The 27508-nt window shown below is 43.0% G+C and overlaps 1 protein-coding gene across 6 annotated transcripts in view; it reads right to left on the reverse strand.

Annotated features, from left to right (window-relative positions):
• Positions 1-27508, reverse strand: part of CDH12 (cadherin 12) — a 1439064-nt gene that overhangs the window by 11173 nt on the left and 1400383 nt on the right. For all 6 annotated transcript variants that reach the window (XM_077492034.1, XM_077492035.1, XM_077492033.1 and 3 more), the window contains 3 exons: positions 22026-22159; positions 17067-17188; positions 13319-13436 (listed from right to left, as the gene is read on the reverse strand). In XM_077492034.1, coding sequence (XP_077348160.1) covers positions 13319-13436; positions 17067-17188; positions 22026-22159 — 374 coding nt within the window. The remainder of the gene's footprint in view (positions 1-13318; positions 13437-17066; positions 17189-22025; positions 22160-27508) is intronic.

Genomic DNA, 27508 nt, shown 5'->3' on the forward strand with positions numbered 1-27508 from the left:
TACACACGATCAGACTATCCGCAGACTTGGTCCGGCGGACCAGAGTCCGTCGGACAATCCGCCCGTGTGTGGGCTCCGGCTGACTTTTTCTTTCCAAAAGGCCGGCAGACTTAGAAAGAAGTTTTGACTCAAAATTGTCTGGCCATCTGTGTGCTAGTACGCCGGACTTTTCAAATGAACGGACTTGCCTACACACGGAGAAAAGTCAGTTCATTTTGAACGTGGCTCCAGGTAGCTGGGACTAGCGAAGGAGGTCAATGTCGCCGCCTCCATCGGTGAGATTGACACCTCGCTAGCCCTGTCACCTGGTATGGACTTAAAGGGGAAGCCCTATGTCGAAAAAATGGCGTGGGGCCCCCCAAGTCCATATCAGACCCTTATCCGAGCACGTAGCCCGGCCAGTCAGGAAAGGGGGTGGGGATGAGTGAGCGGCCCCCCTCCTGAGCCGCACCAGGCCACGTGCCCTCAACATGGGGGGTGCTTTGGGGAAGGGGGACCCTGCGGCCCCCCACCCCAAAGCACCTTGTCCCCATGTTGATGAGGACAAGGGCCTCTTCCTGACAACCCTGGCCGTTGGTTGTCGTGGTCTGTGGGCGGGGGGCTTATCGGAATCCGGGAGGCCCTTTAATAATGGGGCCCCCAGATACTGGTCCCCCACCCTATGTGAATGAGTATCGGGGTACCATGTACCCCTACCCATTCACATGGTGGAAAAAAGTGTAAAGAAAAAAAAACACAACACCTGTTTTTAAAATAATTTATTGCACAGCTTCGGTGGTCTTCCGTCTTGGGGGGGTCTTCTCGCCAGACTCCTCCGCTATCTTATGCTAGCTCTTTTACTAGCAGAAGAGCCTGTCTTTCTTCTTCATCATTGTCGCCGCCCAGGGGTCTTCTTCCGATATCACCCGGTGACCCCGCCCCTTGTCCCTATTTAAGTCGCCGCACAAGGCGTCCCTGTCATTGCAGCCAGAGAGAGCGTCGAGTCAACATCTCAAGGAAGAAGAAGAGAAGAAGGCGACAGCGACAGAACACTGGGCCACCGCTAATAAAAGATCTGGAAGAAGAAAGTGGAGGCCCGGCAAGAAGAACCAAAGAGGGGGACAAGACCTCCGAAGTCAGAAGAAGAGGCAGCGGCAGCGACAGAAGACCAGGACACCGCTAGTGAAAGAGCTATAAGAAGATAGAGGAGCCTGAGCAAGAAGAACCAAAGAGGGGGACAAGACCCCCGAAGTCAGAAGAAGACCCCCGAAGTGAGAAAAAGATCCCCGGATGGCGGCGGTGACGAAGAAGAAAAATGAGCTCTTCCACTAGTAAAAGAGCTAGCAGAAGATAGCGGAGGAGTCCGGCGAGAAGACCCCCCAAGACGGAAGACCACCGGAGCTGTGCAATAACTTATTTTGTTTTCAAAAAAGGGTTTTATTAAAGCTATTAACAGAAATACAAAGTCAGCAAAAGGAATCATATTACAACATTGGCATAAGAAGTTGGATGACAAGGTTACAAAAAGGTGATAAACAAATAACAGAACCCTGCAGGACAAACCATTGATAACTGAATAGCTGTATGGGTCTTACATCCAACCACAGGTTATAAAAGTAAAGAGAGTGACACGTTAAATGAGCTGACCATCATAATAAAAATACAAAGAAAAATCATGATAGAGAGAGAGGGAAAAGAGAGTCAGAGAGAAACAAAGGAAAAAGAGGAAAAAATGTAAACAGAGAAGAGAAGCAAAATAAAAAAACCTAAGGTGCGATCACTTCAGTAAGCGAAACAGGAACCATGGGTTCCACTTCAGGTCATAAATGTGTTCAGAGTCATGCAGAGTGTGAAAGATCTTTTCGGACAGCATTACCTGGTCAATACGTGAAAGAACCTGTGCTAAGGGTATAGACGGGGACTTCCAATGAAGTGCAATAGTCCACAGTACAGCGACACAAATAGAGTGCACTAACCTTACAAAATGTTTAGGGGTGTCAGGGGGGGTCTGGAAGAGAAGACAGTGGTGGTAAGAGAGGGACAGTGTTCGGCCAGCGAACCCATCTATCAGTCTCAAGACCTCCTGCCAGACAGGGCTAATTAAATCACACTCCCAAAAAATGTGAATAAAGGTGCCAGGGTGATTGCATCCTCTAAAACAGTTGGGGGGAGTAAGGGGATAAATCTGGTGTAAACGTACCGGAGTGTAGTACCACCTGGTGAGAACTTTGATAGCTGCCTCTCTAAGGCCGCGTACACACGCGCGGACTGTTTGCCCAACCTTGTTCGTCAAACAGTTTCGGCAAACAGTCCGCTCAAAATTTGCATGAGCGGACTTGCCCACACACGAGCGGACTGTTTGACGAACAAGGTTGGGCAAACAGTTCGCTCAACTTTTGAAATGAACGGACTCGCCCACGTAAGGAGGAGGCAAATCCGCCCATTTCGAGCGCGTGTACAGGTAGGCGGGGCCCGCGAAGGAGACGTTGATAGTGACAATGGGGCGGTGTCACATGGTATATGTCACATGGGTTGGTCACATGGGTTGATGTCACATGGGGACTATGACATCGTAAGGGGGCGGGGTCACCATGTGACCAACCCATGTGACATATACCATGTGACACCGCCCCATTGTCACTATATAAGTGGCAGCGGAGCGTGTCCCTGGCATTCCGGCCGGAGAGCTCGTCGAGTCAACATCTCAGGAGAAGAAGAAGAAGAACAAGAACAAGAAGAAGAACAAGAACGGAAGGCGGCGGCGGCGGCGACGACAGCGGCGACAGAAGACCGGGCCACCGCCTGTAAAAGAGCTACAAGAAGGCGCGGTGGCCCGGCAGAAGAACCGAAGGCGGCGACAGAAGAACGGAAGGCAGCGGCGACAGAAGACCGGGCCACCGCCTGTAAAAGAGCTACAAGAAGGCGCGGTGGCCCGGCAGAAGAACCGAAGAGGGGGACAAGACCCCCGAAGTCGGGAGAAGAGGCCGGCGGCGGGGAGGAAGAAAGCCGGACTCCTCCGCTAGTAAAAGAGCTACACACAGATAGCGGAGGAGTCCGGCGAGAAGACCCCCGAAGACGGAAGACCCCCGGAGCTGTGCAATAAAATATTTTTTCCCTGTGTTGTGTTTTTTTTTGTACTTTATTTCACAGGTGAATGGGTAGGGGTACATTGTATTCCGATAAGCCCCCCGCCCGCAGACCCCGACAACCAACGGCCAGGGTTGTCGGGAAGAGGCCCTTGTCCTCATCAACATGGGGACAAGGTGCTTTGGGGTGGGGGGGGGCGCGCGGCCCCCCCTTCCCCAAGGCACCCCCCCATGTTGAGGGCACGCGGCCTGGTACGGCTCAGGAGGGGGGGCGCGCTCGCTCGCCCCCCTTTCCTGGCCGGCCGGGTAGCGTGCTCGGGCAAGGGTCTGGTGTGGACTTTGGGGGAACCCCCACGCCGATTTTTTTCGGCGTTGGGTTTCCCCTTTAAGCCCATTCCAGGCGGCGGAGCCCGCGACGTCTCCTTCGCGGGCCCCGCCTACCTGTACACGCGCTCGAAATGGGCGGACTTTCCGAGCGGGAACAGTCCGCTCATTTCGAAAGTACAGCGGACAGGCCCACACACGGGCGGACTGTTCGCTCAAACACAGTTTCAGCGGACAGTTTTTCGGAATTTCCGAAAGACTTTGTCCGTCCAACTGTCCGCTGAAACTGTCCGCTGAAAGCCCACACACGAGCGGACTGTCCGCCCAAACACTGTTCAGCGGACAAGGTTGGGCGAACAGTCCGCCCGTGTGTACGCGGCCTAACAGTTAGGGATCTGGTGCATTTGCGCATATTGGTCCAAACCTCCTCCCAATCCACCACTCCCGTCTCCAGGGCCAACTCCTCCTCCCAACGCGCTCTATATCGCAGGGACTGACACTCCGACTGTCCCTCCAGGGCTCTATATAACAGAGAAATCAGTCCTTTTTGGCGTGGGAAATTAAAGCATATGTCTTCGAAGATAGTGAGCTGTGCCTGGGGACGGAGTCCATACCGGGAGAGAAAGAAGTGGCAGATCTGCAGGTATCTATAGCGTTCAGAGTCAGGGAGTTGGTGCTGGGTCTGCAAAGTCGAAAAAGGAACAAAGCCAGAGCCCGTCACAAAGTCCTTCAACTGGGTAAGCCCACACCGGACCCACATACCAAAAGAATCAGGATGGAGAAAAGCTAAGGGGAACCTAGGGTCACCCAGGAAGGAAGCACCCATAGAGCGACCCAGGGTGAGGTCGTATTTCTGCTTAAAGCGGTGCCACAGTAGAAGGCTATCTGCCACTATAGTATTACGGTTGGTTAAAGGCAAGAGGGGGCGATTAGCTGACCACATAATGCCGGGGAGATAGAGTGGAGTGACCGAGTCACTCTCAAACCTCACCCAGGGGACTCTAGAATTAGGGATCAACCACTGTGCTTGCTGAGTGAACCTGCAGGAGAGGTAGTACAACCAAACCTGGGGTACCCCCAAACCACCATTTTTCATAGATCTGTAGAGTACCCCCCTGGCAAACCGGGGAGATCTATTGTTCCAAATAAACCTGTTGAAATGGGACTGAAGGTCAAGGAGAAAACATTTGGGGAGCCTAACCGGTAGAGAGCGAAATAAATATAGCAACCTGGGAAGGATGACCATTTTGAGGGCAGTAATTCGTCCTATGAAGGGGATACGTAAAGAGAGCCAGCTTTTAAGGGTGTTTTTAAGTTTGCTAATCAGTGGGGGATAATTGACCCCAAAGAGGTCCCCGAAATTCCCGGGCAGTCCCACACCCAAGTAAGGAATGTGGGAGGTAGCCCAAGTGAATGAGTAGTTTTGTTTAATTAGGGCCAAATCATTGGGGGTAAAGCCTATAGGGAGGGCTACAGATTTAGAAACATTAATGGAAAGAGCAATAACTTATTTTAAAAACATGTGCTGTGTTTTTTTCTTAGTCCACCAGAAAAGTCCGGTCGTGTGTGGGCAGGTCCGCTCGTTAGGAAAGTCTGGCGGACCTCCGCTGCAAAGTTCGGCGGTTTGTCCACCGGATAGTCCGATCGTGTGTACGCGTCATAACAGTACAGAAAACAAAATGGTAATCTCCTGAAATCCCTGCTGGATGAGATACCAGGGCCAAAAAACCTTTCTTTAACCACTTCCCACCCAGCCACTGCACATAAACGGCCGGGTGGGCGCTCTCTTCTTCTGAGTGGACGTTCAGGAACATCCCTCAGAAGGAGGCGGATCACGTGTGCGCGTGCCCACGCAGTGGCACGATTCTGATGTGCTAGTGTCACCCGGACACGGTGCATCTCTGATCGGTAGGAGGGCTCTGTGATTGGCCCCCCTAATCACATGATGGCCGTGTCCAATCACAACCATCATGTGATGTAAACAGAGAGCTGGTTGCTAGGCAATCGACTCTCCTCTCCTCACACAGAAGTTGTCAGTGAGGAGAAGAGAGCGGATCTCTGCAGCCGGCTGGTGATCAGTAAGTATGAGCTGTTTTTTACAGCTTTTTACACACTGATCCCCAGTGTAAAACACACATGTACATAATGTAAAACACATATGTGAAACATGCACACAATGTAAAACACACATGTCCCCAAAACACATCTCCCCACACACATGTTTTCACATAGTAAAAACAACTGTCCCCCACAGATTTAACAGTAAAATCACATGTCCTGATGATTATCTGCACGCATAGGTCCGTGATCAACTGCACACATCTGTACATGATCATCTGTGTACATCTATCTGTGATCACACAAACCAATTATTATACACTTAACAGGATTTTAACAGGATTTTTTTTTACCAAAGACATGTAGAAGAATACACTTTGGCTTAAATTCATGACAAAATTCGATTTGATTGGATTTCTTTTAAAATAAAAAGAAGAAAATATTGTTTTTTTCCAAATTTCCTATATATTTTCGATTATATCGCAAAAAATAAAAAACTGATTTGTGAATAGATACCATCAAAAGAAAGCTCTATTTAATTTAATTTGGGTACAGTGTAGCATGATAGGGATGAGCCGAACACCCCCCTGTTCGGTTCGCACCAGAACCTGCGAACAGACCTAAACTTCGTGTGAACTTTAGAACCCTATTAAAGTCTATGGGACTCGAACGTTCACAATCTAAAGTGCTCATTTTAAAGGGTAATATGCAAGTTACTGTCCTAAAAAGTGTTTGGGGACCTGGGTCCTGCCCCAGGGGACATGGATCAATGCAAAAAAAAGTTTTAAAAATGGCCGTTTTTTCAGGAGCAGTGATTTTAATAATGATTAAAGTGTAACAATAAAAGTGTAATATTCCTTTAAATTTCATAGCTGGGGGGTATCTATAGTATGCCTGTGAAGGGGCGTATGTTTCTGGTGCTTAGAACTGTCCCTGAACAAAGTGTCATTTGTGCAGGAAAAAAAGTCTTTTAAAATCACTTGCGGCTATATTGTCGGCTCCCGTAATACAGAGAACACTCAATGACAATTCATTCATTCATTGATAAAAAAAAAGCGTGGGGGTTCCCCTAAATTCAATTACCAGGCCCTTCAGGTCTGACATGGATATTAAGAGGAACCCCGTGTCAAATTAAAAAAAAAATTGACGTGGGGGTCCCCCTAAATATCCATACCAGACCCTTCAGGTCTGATATGTATATTAAGGGGAACCCTGCATCAAATTAAAAAAAAAATTGATGTGGGGGCCCCCTAAAAATCCATACCAGACCATTTATCTGAGCACGCAACCTGGCAGGCCACAGGAAAAGAGGGGAGGGCGAGAGAGCACCCCCCCTCCTGAACCGTACCAGGCCACATACCCTCAACATTGGGAGGATGCTTTGGGGGTCTGTGACCCCTCAAAGCACCTTGTCCCCATGTTGATGAGGACAAGGGCCTCATCCTCACAACCCTGGCCGGTGGTTGTGAGGGTCTGCGGGCGGGGGTTTATCAGAATCTGGAAGCCCCCTTTAACAAGGGGACCCCCAGATCCCCCCCCCCGGTTTGAAATGGTAAGGGGGTACAAAAGTACCCCTACCATTTCACAAAGAAAGTGTAAAAATGGTTAAATAAGACAAACACACTTTTGAAAAATTCCTTTATTAAAAAAATAAAAAATAAAAAAAGATTCCAACGGTGCTAATCCACTCTTGCTATCCAGCGACGAATCTCCGGGGTCCAGCGACGGATGATCATATCCAGCGACGGGGGATCTCTCAGTCCAGCGCTGTCCATACATCCTTCTTCTGTCTCCATTGCGGAGACACTGCGGAGATCCCAGCACTGACGTTTCTTATATTAGGAGGCCATTCTGCCGACGTATATCGTCGTGCGGCGGTCGGCAAGTGGTTAAAAAAAAAAAAAAAGCGTGGGGGTTCCCCTAAATTCAATTACCAGGCCCTTCAGGTCTGACATGGATATTAAGGGGAACCCCGTGTCAAATTTAAAAAAAAAATGACGTGGGGGTCCCCCTAAATATCCATACCAGACCCTTCAGGTCTGATATGGATATTAAGGGGAACCCCGCATCAAATTAATAAAAAAATTGACGTGGGGGTCCCCCTAAAAATCCATACCAGACCCTTTATCCGAGCACGCAACCTGGCAGGCCGCAGGAAAAGAGGGGGGACGAGAGAGCGGCCCCCCTCCCTCCTGAACCGTACCAGGCTACATACCCTCAACATTGGGAGGATGCTTTGGGGGTCTGTGACCCCTCAAAGCACCTTGTCCCCATGTTGATGAGGACAAGGGCCTCATCCTCACAACCCTGGCCGGTGGTTGTGAGGGTCTGCGGGCGGGGGGCTTATCAGAATCTGGAAGCCCCCTTTAACAAGGGGACCCCCAGATCCCGCCCCCCCCGTTTGAAATGGTAAGGGGGTACAAAAGTACCCCTACCATTTCACAAAGAAAGTGTCAAAATAGTTAAATAAGACAAACACACTTTTGAAAAATTCCTTTATTAAAAATAAAAAAAAATTAAAAAGATTCCAGCGGTGCTAATCCACTCTTGCTATCCAGCGACGGATCTCCGGGGTCCAGCGATGGATGATCATATCCAGCGACGGGGGATCTCTCAATCCAGCGCTGTCCATACATCCGTCTTCTGTCTCCACTGCGGAGATCCCAGCGCTGACGTTTCTTATATTAGGAGGGCGGGGCCACCCGTCACCTGACCCCGCCCCTCTGACGCTGGAGAGGGAAGCCAGGGGTTCCCCAGTGACGTGTGGGTGACCCCGCCCCCTCTGATGTAACGCAGGTTTCCATTACATCAGAGGGGGCGGGGTCACCCACAGGTCACTGGGGAACCCCTGGCTCCCTTCACCAGTGTCAGAGGGGTCAGGTGACGAGTGGCCCCGCCCTCCTAATATAAGAAACGTCAGCGCTGGGATCTCCGCAGTGGAGACAGAAGACGGATGTATGGACAGCGCTGGATTGAGAGATCCCCCGTCGCTGGATATGATCATCCATCGCTGGACCCCGGAGATCCGTCGCTGGATAGCAAGAGTGGATTAGCACCGCTGGAATCTTTTTAAATTTTTTTTATTTTTAATAAAGGAATTTTTCAAAAGTGTGTTTGTCTTATTTAACTATTTTGACACTTTCTTTGTGAAATGGTAGGGGTACTTTTGTACCCCCTTACCATTTCAAACGGGGGGGCGGGATCTGGGGGTCCCCTTGTTAAAGGGGGCTTCCAGATTCTGATAAGCCCCCCGCCCGCAGACCCTCACAACCACCGGCCAGGGTTGTGAGGATGAGGCCCTTGTCCTCATCAACATGGGGACAAGGTGCTTTGAGGGGTCACAGACCCCCAAAGCATCCTCCCAATGTTGAGGGTATGTAGCCTGGTACGGTTCAGGAGGGAGGGGGGCCGCTCTCTCGTCCCCCCTCTTTTCCTGCGGCCTGCCAGGTTGCGTGCTCGGATAAAGGGTCTGGTATGGATTTTTAGGGGGACCCCCACGTCAATTTTTTTATTAATTTGATGCGGGGTTCCCCTTAATATCCATATCAGACCTGAAGGGTCTGGTATGGATATTTAGGGGGACCCCCACGTCATTTTTTTTTTAAATTTGACACGGGGTTCCCCTTAATATCCATGTCAGACCTGAAGGGCCTGGTAATTGAATTTAGGGGAACCCCCACGCTTTTTTTTTTTTTAACCACTTGCCGACCGCCGCACGACGATATACGTCGGCAGAATGGCACGGGCAGGCATATGGGCGTATATATAAGTCCCTGCCTGCCCGCGGGTGGGGGGCCCGATCGGGCCCCCCCCCGGTGCCTGCGGCGGTCGGCATTCCTTCGAGAGCGATCCGGGATGAGGGGGCGGCCATTCATTCATGGCCACCCCCTCGCGATCGCTCTCGACGAATGGAAATCCCCCGTGACATCACTTCCTCTCCTGTAATGTAAACACAGGAGAGGAAGTGATGTATTCTCTCCTCCGTGTCGGTATTTTTCGTTCCGACACGGAGGAGAGCAGATCGGTGAGTTGCACCAACACTCTACACACACAGTAGAACATGCCAGGCACACTCACACCCCCCCTTTACCCCCCGATCACCCCCCCAATTACCCCTGCCCCCCAGTCACAGTGACACCAATGTAATTTATTTATTTATTTTTTTGCATTGGTGTCATTTGTGACTGTAATAACTGTTAGGGCAGTTAGAGTTAGCCCCCTTTAGTTCTAATGTACCCCCCTAACCCCCCCAATAAAGGTTTAACCCCGTGATCACCCCCCGTCGCCAGTGTCACTAAGGCTGGGTTCACATTGCAGCGGTTTATGAGAACGAATGTGATTCGCACCGCACTGCAGTGCAAATCACATCCGATCTCTGTGCGATTCGAGTTCAGTCATTCGCCGCACCCGCCGCACCCGCCACACCCACCGCACCCGCCGCAAATTCGCACGGGACCCTTTTTTTGGCCCGCAGCAGAATCGGATCGCATGGGTGTTCACACCATGCGATCCGAGTTTGCAGATCGCACTGCGATATGCGAACTGATCTGGGGGTGTCAGTAACATTTCACTGACACTCCCAGCAGTTCGCATAGGGCAGTGTGAACTGCCGCCGGGAGGCATGCGATGCGGGAACCCGCCGCGCATTCGTGGCGTTCCCGCATCGCTCCAGTGTGAACCCAGCCTAATAAGCGATCGTTTTTCTGATCGCTGTATTAGTGTCACAGGTGACGCTAGTTAGGCAGGTAGGTATTTAGGTTCGCCGCAGCTTTTTATAGCGCCAGGGACCCCCATATACTACCGCATAAAGCCCCCTGATTGCCCCCTAGTTAACCCTTTCACCAGTGATCACCATATAACTGTTACAGGTGACGCTGGTTGGTTAGTTATTTTTTTATAGTTTCAGGGCACCCGCCATTTATTACCTAGTCTCACTAGTGTATCCCTAAATTTAGGGGTGTCTACTTTCCAAAATGGGGTCATTTGGGGGGGGGTTTGTGCCATCTTGGCATTTTATGGCCTTCAAAACTGTAACGCCCTTAGAAAGCCTGAAGGCGGTGCTTGGTTTTCGGGGCCCCGTACGCGGCTAGGCTCCCAAAAAGTCCCACATATGTGGTATCCCCGTACTCAGGAGAAGCAGCAGAATTTATTTTGGGGTGTCATTTCACATATGCCCATGGCATGCGTGAGCAATATATCATTTAGTGACAACTTTGTGAAAAAAAAAAAAAAAAAAAAAGTTTGTAATTTTCCCGCAACTTGTGGCAAAATATAAAATATTCCATGGACTCAACATGCCTCTCAGCAAATAGCTTGGGGTGTCTACTTTCTAAAATGGGGTCATTTGTGGGGGTTTTGTGCCATCTTGGCATTTTATGGCCTTCAAAACTGTAATAGGTAGTGAGAAGTGAACTCAAAAATTTACGCCCTTAGAAAGCCTGAAGGCGGTGCTTGGTTTTCGGGGCCCCGTACGCGGCTAGGCTCCCAAAAAGTCCCACATATGTGGTATCCCCGTACTCAGGAGAAGCAGCAGAATTTATTTTGGGGTGTCATTTCACATATGCCCATGGCATGTGTGAGCAATATATCATTTAGTGACAACTTTGTGAAAAAAAAAAAAAAAAAAAAAAAAGTTTGTAATTTTCCCGCAACTTGTGGCAAAATATAAAATATTCCATGAACTCAACATGCCTCTCAGCAAATAGCTTGGGGTGTCTACTTTCTAAAATGGGGTCATTTGTGGGGGTTTTGTGCCATCTTGGCATTTTATGGCCTTCAAAACTGTAATAGGTAGTGAGAAGTGAACTCAAAAATTTACGCCCTTAGAAAGCCTGAAGGCGGTGCTTGGTTTTCGGGGCCCCGTACGCGGCTAGGCTCCCAAAAAGTCCCACATATGTGGTATCCCCGTACTCAGGAGAAGCAGCAGAATTTATTTTGGGGTGTCATTTCACATACGCCCATAGCATGTGTGAGCAATATATCATTTAGTGACAACTTTGTGTAAAAAAAAAAAAAAACATTTTTTTTTTGTCATTATTCAATCGCTTGAGGCAAAAAAATAAAATATTCAATGGGCTCAACATGCCTCTTATCAATTTCCTTAGGGGGTCTACTTTCCAAAATGGGGTCATTTGGGGGGGTTTTGTACTGCCCTGCCATTTTAGCACCTCAAGAAATGAGATAGGCAGTCGTAAACTAAAAGCTGCGTAAATTCCAGAAAACGTACCTTAGTTTGTAGATGTGACAACTTTTGCGCAAACCAATAAATATACAATTATTGACTTTTTTTTTACCAAAGACATGTGGCTGAATACATTTTGGCCTAAATGTATGACTAAAATTGAGTTTATTGGATTTTTCTAATAACAAAAAGTAGAAAATATCATTTTTTTTCAAAATTTGCGGTCTTTTTACGTTTATATCGCAAAAAATAAAAATCGCAGAGGCAATCAAATACCATCAAAAGAAAGCTCTATTTGTGGGAAGAAAAGGACGCAAATTTTGTTTGGGTACAACATTGCATGACCGCGCAATTACCAGTTAAAGCAGCGCAGTGCCAAAGTGTAAAAAGACCTCTGGTCATTTACCAGCAAAATGGTCCGGTCTGAAAGTGGTTAATCAATGAATGAATGAATTGTCAGCTAATACAGAGAACACTCATTGAGTGTTCTCTGTATTACAGGGAGCCGACAATTTAGCCGCAAGTGATTTTAAAAGACTTTTTTTCCTTGCGAAATGACACTTTGTGCAGGGACAGTTCTAAGCACCAGAAACATGCGCCCCTTCACAGGCATACTATAGATACCCCCTAGCTACGAAATTTAAAGGAATATTACACTTTTATTGTTTCACTTTAATCATTATTAAAATCACTGCTCCTGAAAAAACGGCCGTTTTTAAAACTTTTTTTTGCATTGATCCAGAGTCCCCAAACACTTTTTAGGACAGTAACTTGCATATTACCCTTTAAAATTAGCACTTTAGATTTCTCCCATAGACTTGTATAGGGTGTTCTGGCTTTTCGAATTTGCTGCGAACAGCCTAAATTGTTCACTGTTCGCTGAACAGGCGAACAGGCAATGTTCGAGTCGAACATGATCTCGACTCGAACTCGAAGCTCATCCCTATAGCATGACCATGCAATTGTCATTGAAAGTGTGACAGCGCTGAAAACCGAAAATTGGTCTGGGAAGGAAGGGGGTGAAAGTGCCCAGTATTGATGTGGTTAGAAAAGTCCACCTTGGATACTAAGATAGAAGAGTGGGGTCTGGTAATACTGGAAGTTAAGCTAAGGTTATCCAGAAAATATCAGAAACAGATATAAGGCAGAAAAAGCTTTAGGAGAGGTCTTTGATCTCTTTTTCCCACAAACCTTTTGGAATTCCAAAATGACAAAAATAAAACTGAAATTCAGAATTGAATCAGGACATCAAAATTAATGAGATTTGATCTAAATCTAATTTCATTCACATTTTGGGATCAATTATAATGAAGATATGGTTAGGCATAGTACATGAAAAATTTCTAAGTAGTGTTCAAGAGTGTAAACCTATATAATTACAATTATCATAACATACATTTTTGGAGATATTTATATAGGAATAAAACTGTTACACAACAGCTAAATAAAATAATACTGGCATCTTAGACAATAGACATATTTTTATTTAAAATACAAATATAGCTTTCATTTGTGAGCTATTCCTGTGGAATAAATATATGTTTGTCATAAAACAGCTGCAATGAGCCAGAAAACAAATAAAATGACAGCAATGTGTACAGGCATATATCAACAATATTTGTCTGCTTTCTGAAATACTAATGCATGTCACAATTTGAAAATAGAAAATGTATGTAATCAAGATCCTTACTTTTATAGTCATGGATGGTAAAATTGGGGTTTGTGGAACCATCAGGTGGCAGTCTGAAGGAAAATGTCTGCCCTGCAGGTGACATATCCTTGTCAGCAGCACCAATAATTTGGATGATCTGAAAGCAGACAGAAAATACACACTGTACAGAACATTTCTACTTTTTATGTAAACACTACTTACATCAAGCTTATACAAAAGATAGGAAATATTTATTCTAAGATTCGGCAGGCTTTTAACAGACAAAGAAAGTGTGAGAGAACAAAGGGAAGTGAAATGTAAAGTGCATTTCCATCATTGCTTCTCAATGATATTGTTGAATATAATACATAAGATAGTAAGTGACAAAAATCAAAATAGTAAAAAAAAAGAGTAACAAATATTATGACGTGGGTCTCAGAGGAAATACATTGAATGAATACTAAGATTTTTTACATTATGCTTTTGATTAACTTGATTTTATTTTTAAAAAAAGAAGAAAAAAATGCAATGTTGAAATAAGAAGCAACTCAAGTTAAACCTTGACTGATTTCTTGATAGATTGGGGTAGGATTAGCTCTCCTTACAGTTTTTATTGCTGTCTTGATCTCAGTTGGGGAGATTTCCCCCCCATTTTCTGCCCTGGTAACCACTGTTATCAAGACAGTAAGGCCAGCCATAGACAGAGCGAAATACTTTTCTGCAACCATGGGTTGTAGGAAAAATAAATATCTTGATTCCCCCATCAACACAGACAGTGCTCCTATGGAGCCATTGTGTTCTTCCAGCAAGGGGTCGGGGAATGTTGTCCCCGTCAGGAGAACACAGTAAAATCTGACAGGCTTATTGTACCCACGTTGATCGATCAATCATCTTGGGTACATTCAGCCTGCCATACACAGTTCAAATCTCAATCAGTTCCTGCTGAACCGGCCTGGGATTCCAACCATCTATGGCTGGCTTAAGTGAAGAGGGCCTCCCTGGTGTGTAAAAAAGTCCAAACTGCACATACACAAGACTGTCATCAGCAATTGGTACAGGCAATGGTGGGGACATATGCATTGGATACATGTCATCACACCAGAAATTAAGCAAGAAGAATAAGCTTCACTTGGATAAAAGACCTACAATATTTTGAGGACACACAAGACCCCTTTATAAAATGAGTCACCTTGATGAAGGGGCCTTGTACAGCCCAAAAACATTGTAGGTATGTCATGCCGGTAAAGTTTAATCCACTTGCTTTATTTGTAGTATGCTGATCTTCATTCACTTTTTTCTCCCTAGTTGAGAAACTGAGAGCAATAAAGGCTTGACAACAATTATAATCATTCTTCACATTATCCAAAAAATAGTTTTGGATGCAGTTGCTTCTGGAATTCCAAAAGGAGTAAATAACTATTGTGCTGTATACAATGTTTAAGTTTTACTTTATGCTGGGTTACATGTAAATTTCAAACAGGGCACAAATCATATGGTTATTATATACTTAGTACACTGTGATGAGACATACCCAAAACAGATCTGATTTCTTTCATGGGGGGACTGATTTTCTGGTGGCGATAGCACAGCTATGTATTAGACTATTCAGTCACAGCTTGCAAAGCAGATACTTTCACATTGTAGTGCGTATGTATACTGTGAATGCATAACACAGAAAGAATGCTTCTGCAAAGGCATGTATGTACAGCAAATTCATCAGTTAAAGCCCATAATGTGAAGCCCAAATCCAGTGAAAATATAGATTGGAGAAAATGTAAAAAATTTGACAAATCTATATATGTTGTGAACGGAAGTGTAAAATTCCCCATGGGGCTTTTTAGCAGCAAATAGGAGTCAACATTTTTTTTCATAAAAATATATTAATTTTATTCATCAAGAGACAATTGGACATCAATGTGATACAAAAGTTAAAATATGAGCTCTGGTGTACACAATGTGAGAAAGTTTGGTCTAGGAAGGGGAAGCAAACAGTGGATCATACCATGTGATATAACTGATAAACGATATACATCAGAGGGTACTCCCTCACAGTATTGATGAATTCTAATTATACTATCCAATGTTTATAAAATGCCCCAATGCATTTTGACCTTAACCGATTGCCGACTGCCTCACGCTGATATACGTCGGCAGAAGGGCTCGTACAAGCAAACTAACATACCTGTACGTTGCCCTTTAAGAGGCGGCAAGCAGGTGCACGCGCCGGCACGCAGGAGTGGCCACGGTAAGCTCTGTGAGTCAGGTCGTGGATCCCCCAGACTCGATCACCATGGGATACCTGCGATCGCCTCACGGGGAGGAAGAATGGGGAGATGCTAATGTACAAGCATCTCCCCCGTTTTGCCTAGAGACAGTGTCACTGATCTCTGCTCCCTGTGATCGGGATCAGAGATCAGTGATGTGTCAGACATAGCCATGGCACCCCACAGTTAGAAACACTCCCCAGGGCACACTTAACCCATACATTGCCCCCTAGTCGTTAACCCCATTCACTGCCAGTGTCATTTACACAGGAAACATTTGTATAGCACCGATTGCTGTATAAATGACAATGGTCCCAAAAATGTGTAAAACATGTCTGATGTGTTCGCCATAATGTCATAGTCATGATAAAAATCGCTGCCATTACTAGTAAAAAAAAAAAAATGATTAATAAAATGAACACAAAATGCCATAAAACTATCCACCTATTTTGTAAACGCTATAACTTTTGCACAAACCAATCAATAAACAGTTATTGCAATTTTTTTTACCAAAATTATTTAGAAGAATATGTATTGGCCTAAACTGAGGAATTTTTTAATATATATATTTTTGGAGGATATTTATTATAGCAAAATGTAAAAAATAATGTGTTTCAAAATTGTTGCTCTATCTTTGCTTATAGTGAAAAAATAAAAACCACAGGGGTGATCAAATACCACCAAAATAAAGCTCTATTTGTGGGAAAAAAAGAAGTCAATTCTGTTTGAGAGCCACGTCGCATGACCATGCAATTATCAGTTAAAGCGACCCAGTGCCAAATCGCAAAAACTGCTCTGGTCAGGAAGGGGGTAAATTCTTCTGGGGCTGAAGTGGTTAAAGGTTATGGTCTTCTTCAGGGGGTTCTTATATTTCTATAAATGCATCAAAGAGGACATATATCAATATTAAAATATATTAAAATATATTGTATGTAAACACATTCCTTTATAAGTAATTCCTTATATACAAATATTAGACCCAGCAAACACACTATATTTACCCCTTCCACCAAGGTGGCTCGCTTATCCAGAGACTTCTCTTTGTTAAAAAACACAAAAGGAAATAAAGAATTCCCCAATGATGATCCCGAACCCTGCTTTGGAATTGCGCTCACCTTCGCCCCAAGGGAAGAACAGCCCCGGGCCATGAGGCTTGCAAGTGGTATGAAAAAAAATTCTTGACTCCTATTTGCTGCTAAACAGCCCCATGGGGAATTCTCAATTTCCGTTCAAACATTTCTATTGGGGTGTGCAGCCTTATCAAACTCCCATACATGTGTCATTTATGGCTATAATCTATATATGTTGTAACCAGGGTTCTGTTTAGAAGTCCTCCCCTCACCTTCTGCCCTAGTGACACCCCAACATACAGTACAGGGCATCATTGGGACGGGAAGAGGTAAGAAATCATCTGAAACAGAAGCTGTCTAGCTGCAGAAAAGTGTATGCCTCTTTTTTGGTAGGCTTTAAACAACAGATATGAATAGTGCACTTTAATGTATGGAAAAAAGAGATTGCTTTACCTGTCCTGGTTTGGAATTATCACATGCTGATATCTCATATGGCACTGTCACCTCAGGGGGAAATTCATTAACATCCAGTACATTTATAATGATTTGTACCAAACTAGTCAGTTGTGGATTGCCTAAAAGAAAAAAAAAAAGTTTCACAGTTTGTTTAATTGCTAAGGTTTGACATTTATATGAAAGTCCTTGATCCTGAACCTCTAACTTCCACTGTGGATGACAAATATACAATTTGGTTAAAGTGTTAAGCTCTCCTTACATAGCTGATGTGGTGATGAATGATGATGATGACGTGATGATGAATTGCCATGAACTTCCATAACATGGTTATGACTGTCCTGTTAACACCACCTAATTTTATGTTGGAATCTAATGGGACAACATCTATATTTGAAAGCGTGTGATAATACTGCCTAGTTATCCAAGGAGCTTTACAAGGCATCAGTTTGTTACTAGTGCTACCAGCAAATTTTCCAAAGATCAGAAATGAAATCCACATCATGGCTTTCACATTCAAACGTTTAAGGCTTTTCTAGTAGCAGAAGTAACAAATCAGTAATATAGTGGCCAACCCATAAGCTCGGAGCTACAACATTCCAGGAAGCTTTTTATTTTCTGAGAGATGAGTTGTGCTGATATCTCTGCTTTGATGTAAACTCTGCAGCCATGTAATTATTAGACCTTTCCTAAACATGGTAATGGGGTCTTACTAAAAGATTTTTTATTACCCTTTTTTTTTTTACAATTTTATTATGTATTAGTCAAATAAATTTATGTTTAGGCACCCTTTATGTAGTGTGATATGATGTAAGCGATAATAAAAGATTGTGTGTTCCAGCATTTCATGCAACCGCAGGTATACTAAACCAGATGCAATGCAGGGGTGCAGCCATTTGCATTTTACCTTCTTAACTCTGGTGACTTGGGTTTAACCTCTTCAAGAGTAGTATTTACAAACACTTTGTAAGTGCTCCCTGTATATCATCACATGAGATTGACTGTAAAACACTAGCAGGTTAGTTTGCATAATCCCATTAGCACTAGTGTTTTTTGTATTTCTGTCTCACAATGGCATGATGGCACGATGGCACATTTAGCATACCTTGAACGCTTCTTCAGGACAAGCACTAATCAGAATAAATCTCTACAAATGCCATTAAATGTATTGGTACTTAACAGCATCTTTCCTATGTGTAGACATGAATTTTGCTTTTGATAGGTGATCGATTTTGCAAAAAAAACAACAAAAAACACTATTAAGTATAACACAAGCTGTCGTCTGAAGTTAATGTAGGTGCCTACAGGAGCTTTTAGCTTACTCAGTTTTTTCCAACTTTTTTAAACGTGAAACAAATGAAAAACACCTCCACAGACATCTAGCATTGCAAAAAGAGTGGATCCCATCTGTCATAATCATGAATAATTTATAGTTATGAAAATAATTTCCCTCTGTGACTGTCAACTATGGTTTGTGAACAGAAAGTGTGTCAGTAAAACACTTGGCAAATCCATACTAAAACTTCTGACACATGCAATAATATCTTCATCCGCAGGCAAAACTTTGCATTAATATTTAGTTGGAAGTGTTGTGTTAGAATTGCCTTTCAGCTGTGTTTTTAGAAGGATTACATCCTTTTGTCAAGTGAAATTTGTGTCAAGTCTCACATAAATGTAACATAGCACTCTTTGTAGAACAAGTTCTAAAGTTCACAGCAAACTGCAGTGGTAGTTTTCCAAAACAAATGTGATGAAATAGCATTTAATGTGGGACATAGATGCCTTGCAGCAATACAAGACACACAGGCAAAGCAGGCCTTTGAACATTGGGTGCTCAAGTCTATGTTTGTTAGAATTTGTAAGATGTGGGATGTGTTTATAATACAGTTATTGTAAATGCAAATAATCTCCTACATGCTGTTGCCTTATGTCTGGGAAAGATGTAAAGAACTAAATCAATTCTGCATGAATGAAAGTACCATTTGTATTGCAGCAATTTCGTAATAATGTATTGTATTTAGCATTATCCATTTTTTTGTGATTCATATATAGTATATACAGTAAATACATAAATGAAACATAAAAATATATATTTAAACGCTGTAGACCAAATACCATAGCTCCCGTACCTACAGATCAACTGTTTTTTTTTTCTGTTAATGAGATCTGCAGAATCAGTTGCTCATTACTGTAGTTAAAAGTAATGCTGCATTATTTTAATGTGTACCTGGATTTTACTATTCCATGTGATCTCACATTCTTGTCACTGCCTTGACATGATCAAGGCCAGGAAGTGTGCACAATAGTGGGCTGCCCCAACAATAGAGAATAAAATATATGAAAAATAAATAAATAGCATAAATGTATAAACATGTAAAACATGAAAATAATATAATTAAATTATTATTATTATATAATATCATAATTTTGAATGGTGCAGGAAATGTGAAGAATAGCATAGCGTACAAAGGGGTTGATTTACTAAAGGCAAATAGACTGTGCACTTTGCAAGTACACTTGTACTCTGCAAGAGCATTTGCTCCAGAGTTTAGTAAATGAGGGAAATCATCATTCAATCATATGCCAGCAAAGATGCTGCACAGTTTATTTTTCTTGCATGTGATTGGGTATTCTTTACAAAGTGACGTTTCACCTCATGTACTAAGCTCTGGAGCAAATTTCCTTGCAGAGTGAAACTGAACTTGCAAAGTGTACAGTCTAGTTGCCTTTAGTAAATCAATCCCAAAGTGTAGTAAAAGTTTTCTGTTTGTTAAAATAATATTACCGTATATACTCGAGTATAGGCCGACCCGAATATAAGCCGAGGCCCCCAATTTACCCCCAAAAAAACTGGCAAACTTATTGACTCGTGTATAAGCCGAGGGTGAGACATGCCTGTCCATCCCTGTGTGTGTGTCCGTCCATCCCTGTGTGTCCGTCCATCCCTGTGTGTCCGTCCATCCCTGTGTGTCCGTCCATCCCTGTGTGTCCGTCCATCCATCCCTGTGTGTGTGTGTGTCCATCCATCCATCCATCCCTGTGTGTGTGTGTCTCCATCCATCCATCCATCCATCCCTGTGTGTGTGTGTCTCCATCCATCCATCCATCCCTGTGTGTGTGTGTCTCCATCCATCCATCCATCCATCCCTGTGTGTGTCTCCATCCATGTGTGTGTGTGTGTGTGTGTGTGTGTGTGTGTGTGTGTGTGTGTGTGTGTGTGTCCAGCCTACCTTTGTCCCGAGCCTCCGTCCCGTGCCTTGCCTCCTTGCCTCCGTCCCGTGCCGTGCCTTGCCTCCTTGCATCCGTCCCGTGTCGTGCCTTGCCTTGCCCCCGTCCCGTCCCGTCCCGTGCCATGCCGTGCCTTGCCTTGCCTCCATCCCGTGCCCTCTTCGTCGGCGGCCATTGTAAAGTTCAAAAGCTGCGCCGCCGCCTTCGCCTGTGATAGGCGGAACACTGAATTTCCCAGCAGCCTGTGTTCCGCCTATCACAGACGTCGTATCATCCTCGTCCGTAGTACGAGGATGATACGATGTCCGTGATAGGCGGAACACAGGCTGCTGGGAAATTCAGTGTTCCGCCTATCACAGGCGAAGGCGGAGCCGGAGGCGCGGCTTTTGAATAGAATGGCCGCTGTCTGTCTGCTCGACACGCTGATCGAGCGGGCAGACAGCGATGACTCGAGTATAAGCCGAGGGGGGCACTTTCAGCCTCAAAAAAGAGGCTGAAAATCTCGGCTTATACTCGAGTATATACGGTATTTGTTCTTTCTTTTTTTTCTTTTTTTAAATACCTAAACAACAAATAAAGCTGAGTTACCATTATTCATCCTTCACATTTGTGGATAGAGACTTACCAGACAAGCTCCAAGTCTACAGATGGCCATAAATGATAATATACCTGTGTTTGCAGGAAAAAAATCACTTGATTTTCCCAAATCAACACAGTGTGAGAACACAGTAATTATTGCTAGAGATTATAGCCGCTGGCAATAATCACATCCTAAAAAATTGACATGCTGGTTGTACCCAAGTTGATTGATGAATCAATCATATAGAGGGTTATTTCCGAAAGGCAAATCCACTTTGCACTATAAGTGTAAACTAAAAGTGCAAAGTGCACTTTAAATTGCACTGAAAGTGCAGTTGGAAGTGCAATCACTGTAAATCTGAGGGGTAGATATCAAATGAGTGGAAGCTCTGCTAATTTTATCATCCAATCATGTGCAAGCTAAAATGCTGTTTTTTTATTTTCCTTGCATGTCCCCCTCGGATCTACAGCAACTCCACTTCCAAGTGCACTTGCAATGCAATTGTAGTGCAAAGTGGATTTGGCTTTTGTAAATAACTCCCAGAGTGTTGGAATGAACACATACGACTTATGCTCTGTTCACACGATCGGACATTCCAACAACAAAATTGCATGTTTTTTTTCTGACAGATGTTGGCTCAAACTTGTCTTGCATACACACGGTCACGCAAAGTGGGTCGGAAATTCTGAACATCAGGAATGCGGTGACGTACAACACATACGACGAGCTGAGAAAAATGAAGTTTAATAGCCAGTGCTGCTCTTCTGCTTACACACGATTGGAACACATGATTGGAATTTGCGCAAATGGATTTTGTTGTCGGAAAATTTGAGAACTAGATCTAAAATTTTATGCGACAGAAATTCCGATGGAAACTGTCAGATGGAGCCTACATACAGTCGGAATTTCTGACAACAAGCTCTGATTGCACATTTTCCATCAGAAAGTCTGACCGTGTGTACAGGGCATAACAGTTTTCCATGAAAAATTCTGTCTACTTCCATGTTGTTGAAATTCAAATTTTATCGTTGTAAACATGACAGTTTCAGGAAAATTGCTAGTGAAGTAATGTAATACAATATGTTTCAATGGTGCAATAAACCTGACCCACATATAATTACATTGAGACCTTTTGTGAAAAGTATACTTACTAATTTTGCTTGCGATTATTGATAAGTTAAATTGTGCAGTGCTCTCTCGATCCAATAGTTCATTTGTTGCAATCGTTCCTTCAATTGGATCAACGGAAAAATTATTGTTCATGTCATTTGCATCAAGAGAATACCTGTAAAACACGAAAATAATTAATATAATATAATTAAATAATTATTGTTATATAATATCATAATATTTTAAAAAATTTACCAACAATAGACATAGAAGTCCTTACTTCTCAATGAAATATGTGTGCTTATTCTAACTTTTCTAAAGCTTTTAAATGTTTGATTGGACACATAGAACAGCGGCTTGGCTTGGATGCACCCATAGCAAGCTGCCGGTTGTGGGGGCACTGGGAAGAGTCAGGAGCATTAGTGAGGCACCCGAGAAGAGGAGGATTGGGGCTGCTCGGAGCAGGTAAGTAAAACATGTTTGTTATTTTTAAACAAAAAAAATAGACTTTAAAATCACTTTAAATTAATGAGAATCCATAGAGGTTTTGTTTCATTGTTATTTTAATTAGTTTGACGTTTTTAAATAGATGTTTTATGTCTGAATTTACTGTATACTGTATACAATAAAGAATAAGGATCACAATTTGTTTTACAATATTAGACTTCCCATGGGACACGGGACAAGAGTCCTGTTGGTGCAAGGCTGTCCGATACTGCAGCTAACAAAGAGATTTTGTTGTGCTTTTCTTTAGTTCTCAGCACTTGCAGGAGGAGAGCACCAGCGAGAGGATCACAGAGTGTCAGGAAGCAGACACATTCTTTCTGCGTTCCTCTTACCAGTGCTTGACTTTTATGGGAAATGGAGGCACTAAAAAGAAAAACAGCCATCTTCAGTTTTAGTAAATCAAACCATATACGTGTGCATATTGTTTGCATTAGGAAAGTAGTGACATCGCCAGTGATGTCATGGCACTTCCTCTCAGTATGTGGGCTTGGGCAGAGCGTCTACCTACATCAGTAGATAAAGGATGCTATAGTTTTGCAGGCTGATTGCAGGCAGTTCCCTATTAGAAGTGATCTGTTGTGAGGGGGAAGAGGGGGCGGACTAGATCTCTTCTCTACTAAACAGATTCAGACCTTTCTTTAAGAAAATAAATCAGTTAAAATATCTGATAAATACAAATATTTTCTTCCAAATGATGAATCCCCAAGATTGCAACAATGATGTCAAAAGACCGTGTAAGTAATACATTTTTTTTAGAAATTGCATATCTGTGCAAAAGTTAGCATCATTAAAACTTGTGAGCTAATCAATTCAACTGAGTATTATCTTAATGGTACACTGACAATTTAAGTCACACTGTAAAGTAAAAAAGGGAATAAAGCTCTCCTAATGCAAAACAAAAATGTTCACTTCAAGCTTTACCATTCCACTGTTATATAAAAGTCACAATAATGTGATATGAATTTAATTAGCAGACTTTGTTGATTATATTTTGGGGTGAATATATGGGTAAACTCAAACTATGTAAACATTGCACCGGGAAAAGCTACAGGAAATTACATTTGTGTTCCAGTTTTTTTTACTATGTATTGTCAATAAACACCAAGAAAATTCAAATATATCAGTTCAAATTTGCTACCAAATTAAATCCCTATCTGACCCCAAATAATTATATAGCATACATTATATATTTGTAGAACTGAGAGATCATTGAAATGACCTTCTGTAGCTCAAGGGTATTTAAGGGGAAAAGGCCTGGATAAAGTGAATAAAGCGCTACTGGGTCCTTAAAATATATGGAAAGAATTGTGCTCAGAGTTGGGCTTCAAAATAAATCATAACAATTAATCTTATTTGCTCTGATTTGTTCTGATAAATATATAGTTCAGGTTCAGACCTTTCTTTAAAAAAAAAGTAAAATAAAAAATGTATAATAAATAAAATATTTTCTCCCAAATGATAAATCCCCAGATTGCAACAATGATGTCAAATGATCATGTAAGTAAATACAATTTTTCATAGTGGATGAGGATTAGGTTGTTAGTAAAGTATTTCACCATATGCCTTTTTCACCACCAGTAGATCAGTGCTTATATTATCAAACATCTTTATAAAGATGGATTGAAAAGCCAGCTTTTACCACATGCACTTTCTCACTTAGGATGGAAATAACACATTTAATAAAACCGATTAGATAAATGGACGTATATACAAAACTCACAACTTTTTCCAAGTAGAAACAACATTTAATTAAATGCAGTTGAACATAAAAATACAGTTGATTTATTTACTGTGCCTAGATATAGATTATCATAGAATAATATCAAGAATATAATGTATATTCCATTTTCAAGTACTCACATTTTTTTCATACGATTTACGTATATTTTGTTTATTAATAGCCATTTATGTGTTAAATATGTGCTAAAAGATTGAAGTTTTCCCGTTCAAACTAAATTGTATGAATTTGAAAACCTATTAAAAGTTTCTTTTTATATCATCACTTCTGAGCTACAGCAATTATAATTACATATTGCACTATTTTAAGAGTGTTTTCTGCATTTCTAATGTATAATTTTCCCAACCAACATTCAAAAATAGATTTGATTTGAACTTTAATTAAAAGCTTCTCTGTGGGTGACCATCACTGTGAAGTATAGTCGTTATTAAAAGCTCTAATTGAACCCAGATGTCAGCAACATGGTACTGTATGAGTTATAAAGTAGTTGAATTTTTTGCATTTATTCATTAATTTATTAGTATTTACTAGCTGTAATCTGTCCTGCAATGCAATAGAAAAATACTGCCTCATTATATATTCTCATCAATTCAAAGTAATAAACCATAATATAGTTGAATAAACATTATCAAAAATTGCTAATCTCCCTTGGAATAGTTTAACTTTCAATACAGTTAAGGCACTAGCTCACATCACAAAGCAATCTTACAGTAAATGCACTGCAGTCAGTTACTATGGAATCCCCAAACTTTCAATGTATGCTGTCTTGTGTACACACCCTCCAGAATATTATCACCCCCACCATCGGCATAGTAACACCCCTTGCTCCATAAACTATCACCATCACATACTGCAGAACACACATTCAGTAAAATAATAGTATTATAGCTGCAACATTCCAAAAAGATTGGGGTACACTCTTATGAGATAGGAACATTTATTGCAGCAATCAGTGGGTATAGAAAAAGGACATGTTTGTTTGCAAAGTGTGTTGTATATGATGGCAAACCTTTCTGCCTCTACATGCTATATATGCTAAAACAGGATTGTAAAGAATACTTTATTGTCTAGACCAGTGTTTCTCAACCTTTTTACCTTGGAGGAACCCCTTGCAAAAAGTTTGAGATCTCAAGGAACCCTTGAAATAATATTCACATCTACAGCTCACGGAACATTGGTATGATCAGCGAGCTGAAGATAGCAAAAAATATTTGTAGAAATAGTATTAAATAAAAGAAAAAATATTAAAACGTACCCTTTTAATGTGAAACTGGTGCTTCCTTTTCCTGCAGAGCTGATCCATTCAGAGCACATTACAGGGGACATTACATGGGACAGGGGACATTTCATGGGACAGAGGGGACATTACATGGGTCAGGACACATGACAGGGGACATTACATGGGGCAGAGCACATTACATGGGACAGGAAACATGACAGGGGACATTACATGGGGCAGAGCACATTACATGGGACAGGAAACATGACAGGGGACATTACATGGGGAAGAACACATTTCTTTTCAAACATTTTTATTGCTACTTAATGTCATAGTTACACAGTACAATACAAGTTTCAAACAGGTAATGCTAACATAAGAATGCTTTTAACAATGGTGTAATTGAAGGTTATACATTAAATCTTAGGAGTAGCACCGAGAACTAGTCCATTGTCTACAGCTTGATCAGGAACTAGAGGGACCAGGTGTCCCAGAGCCTCGAAAGGTTAGCTAATTGGGTTACTCCAGAGGCAGAGATAGTTATATTATGTTGGATAACTAGTACTATCTGAGCAGCATTTCTTTAATTGTGAGGGAGTAGGGTAGAGAGTATTAAAGTTCTAGAACAGAGAGGGAAGAAAGCAGTAGGAAGAGAGACAGGATACAGGATAGAACAGTGGGGGGAGACATGGTTGGGAGGCCCGCACGGACCCAGGTCAGCAGCCGTCGGCATCTTGCCTAAGGTGGGCATAGTCAAGGCTCCAGAAGGCGAGTGTCTAAGTTAGGGGGTAGGAAATGCTTGACCCAAGGTTGCCATATCCTACTATGCTGGGGTAATCGATCTTGGATCGTTGCTTCTATCTTACTATGGGTCATGGCTTGGGTGACTCTGTTTTTCACTTCTGTAATGTTAAAGGTCTGTGTTTTCCAGTCTCTCGCTATGGTTTGCTTTGGCACTGTAGTTAGTTGAAGAAGGAGACGCAATTGAGATTGGCGTTCTTGGGGTGCTAAACTGAGCAAAGCAACTGAGGGGTCAGGATTCAAATTCTCATGTGTCAGCACAGAGGCCATCTGAAATATTGTCGCCCAGAAGCGTTTCACTACTGGGCACATCCACCAAATGTGAATATGGGTGCCCGTTTCATTACACCCTCCAAAACAAACCGGGGGGTAACCTGGTACAAATTTGGCAATCCTAGCTGGAACCAGGTACCATTGCATGAGGACTTTAAAATTCGCTTCTGAAGCAACAACATTTTAGGTAGATTTTGTGGTGTTGGTCCAGATGTCTGTCCAGGCCTGTCAAGATCTATACCTAGGTCTTTGGACCATTGTACTGCATAAGACGGGAGGGAAGCAGGAGGAGAAGTTAAGTGGGCGTATAGTCGGGAAATGACACCTGGGGCATGTGGGCCTGAGTCACATATGCCCTCAAACACAGACATTTGGTCAAGATCAGTGCAGGATTTTATTACTGATTGGATAAAGTGGGCAATTTGAAGGTAACAGAAACATTCCTTATGGGGAAGTCGGGTTTACACCTGCAGAGCAGGGAATGTTTTAATGGAATTACCATTGATCAAGTCGCACACACGACCCAGGCCTGGGACCAGGTTATGAATGAGGTTGGTTCTGTATAAGCTGGATAGAACTGTGGGTGACCAAGAAAGGAGAACAGAGGTGTATGTAGGGATTTTAGCTTAAAGGGGTTACGCAATTTATCCCATATTTTAAGGGAATGTTGTGTTATTGGGGTTGTTATAGTTCCCCTTAATGGGGGGTGCAAACACAATAGGTTAGAGATTGTGATGGGATGGATATCTATAGCCTCCAAACTAACCCATAGTGGTGTTTCAGTTTTTGCATGATATAGTGCCATTTGGGCCAATTGAGCCGCGTGGTAGTAGTGGCGAAAGTTTGGTATGCCAAGGCCACCATGCACCTTATGGCGAAATAAGGTTGTTCTAGGGACCCTCGGCTTCATGGGGTCCCAAATATACCTAAAGGTCCGACTCTGTATAATTTGGTGGAAGTAAGGGTGGATCGCCACCGGGAGAACT

Source organism: Lithobates pipiens, unplaced genomic scaffold (assembly GCF_037356315.1).
Source record: "Lithobates pipiens isolate NorthernLeopardFrog02 unplaced genomic scaffold, aLitPip1_a1.2 Scaffold_19, whole genome shotgun sequence".
NCBI classification, from domain to species: domain Eukaryota; kingdom Metazoa; phylum Chordata; class Amphibia; order Anura; family Ranidae; genus Lithobates; species Lithobates pipiens.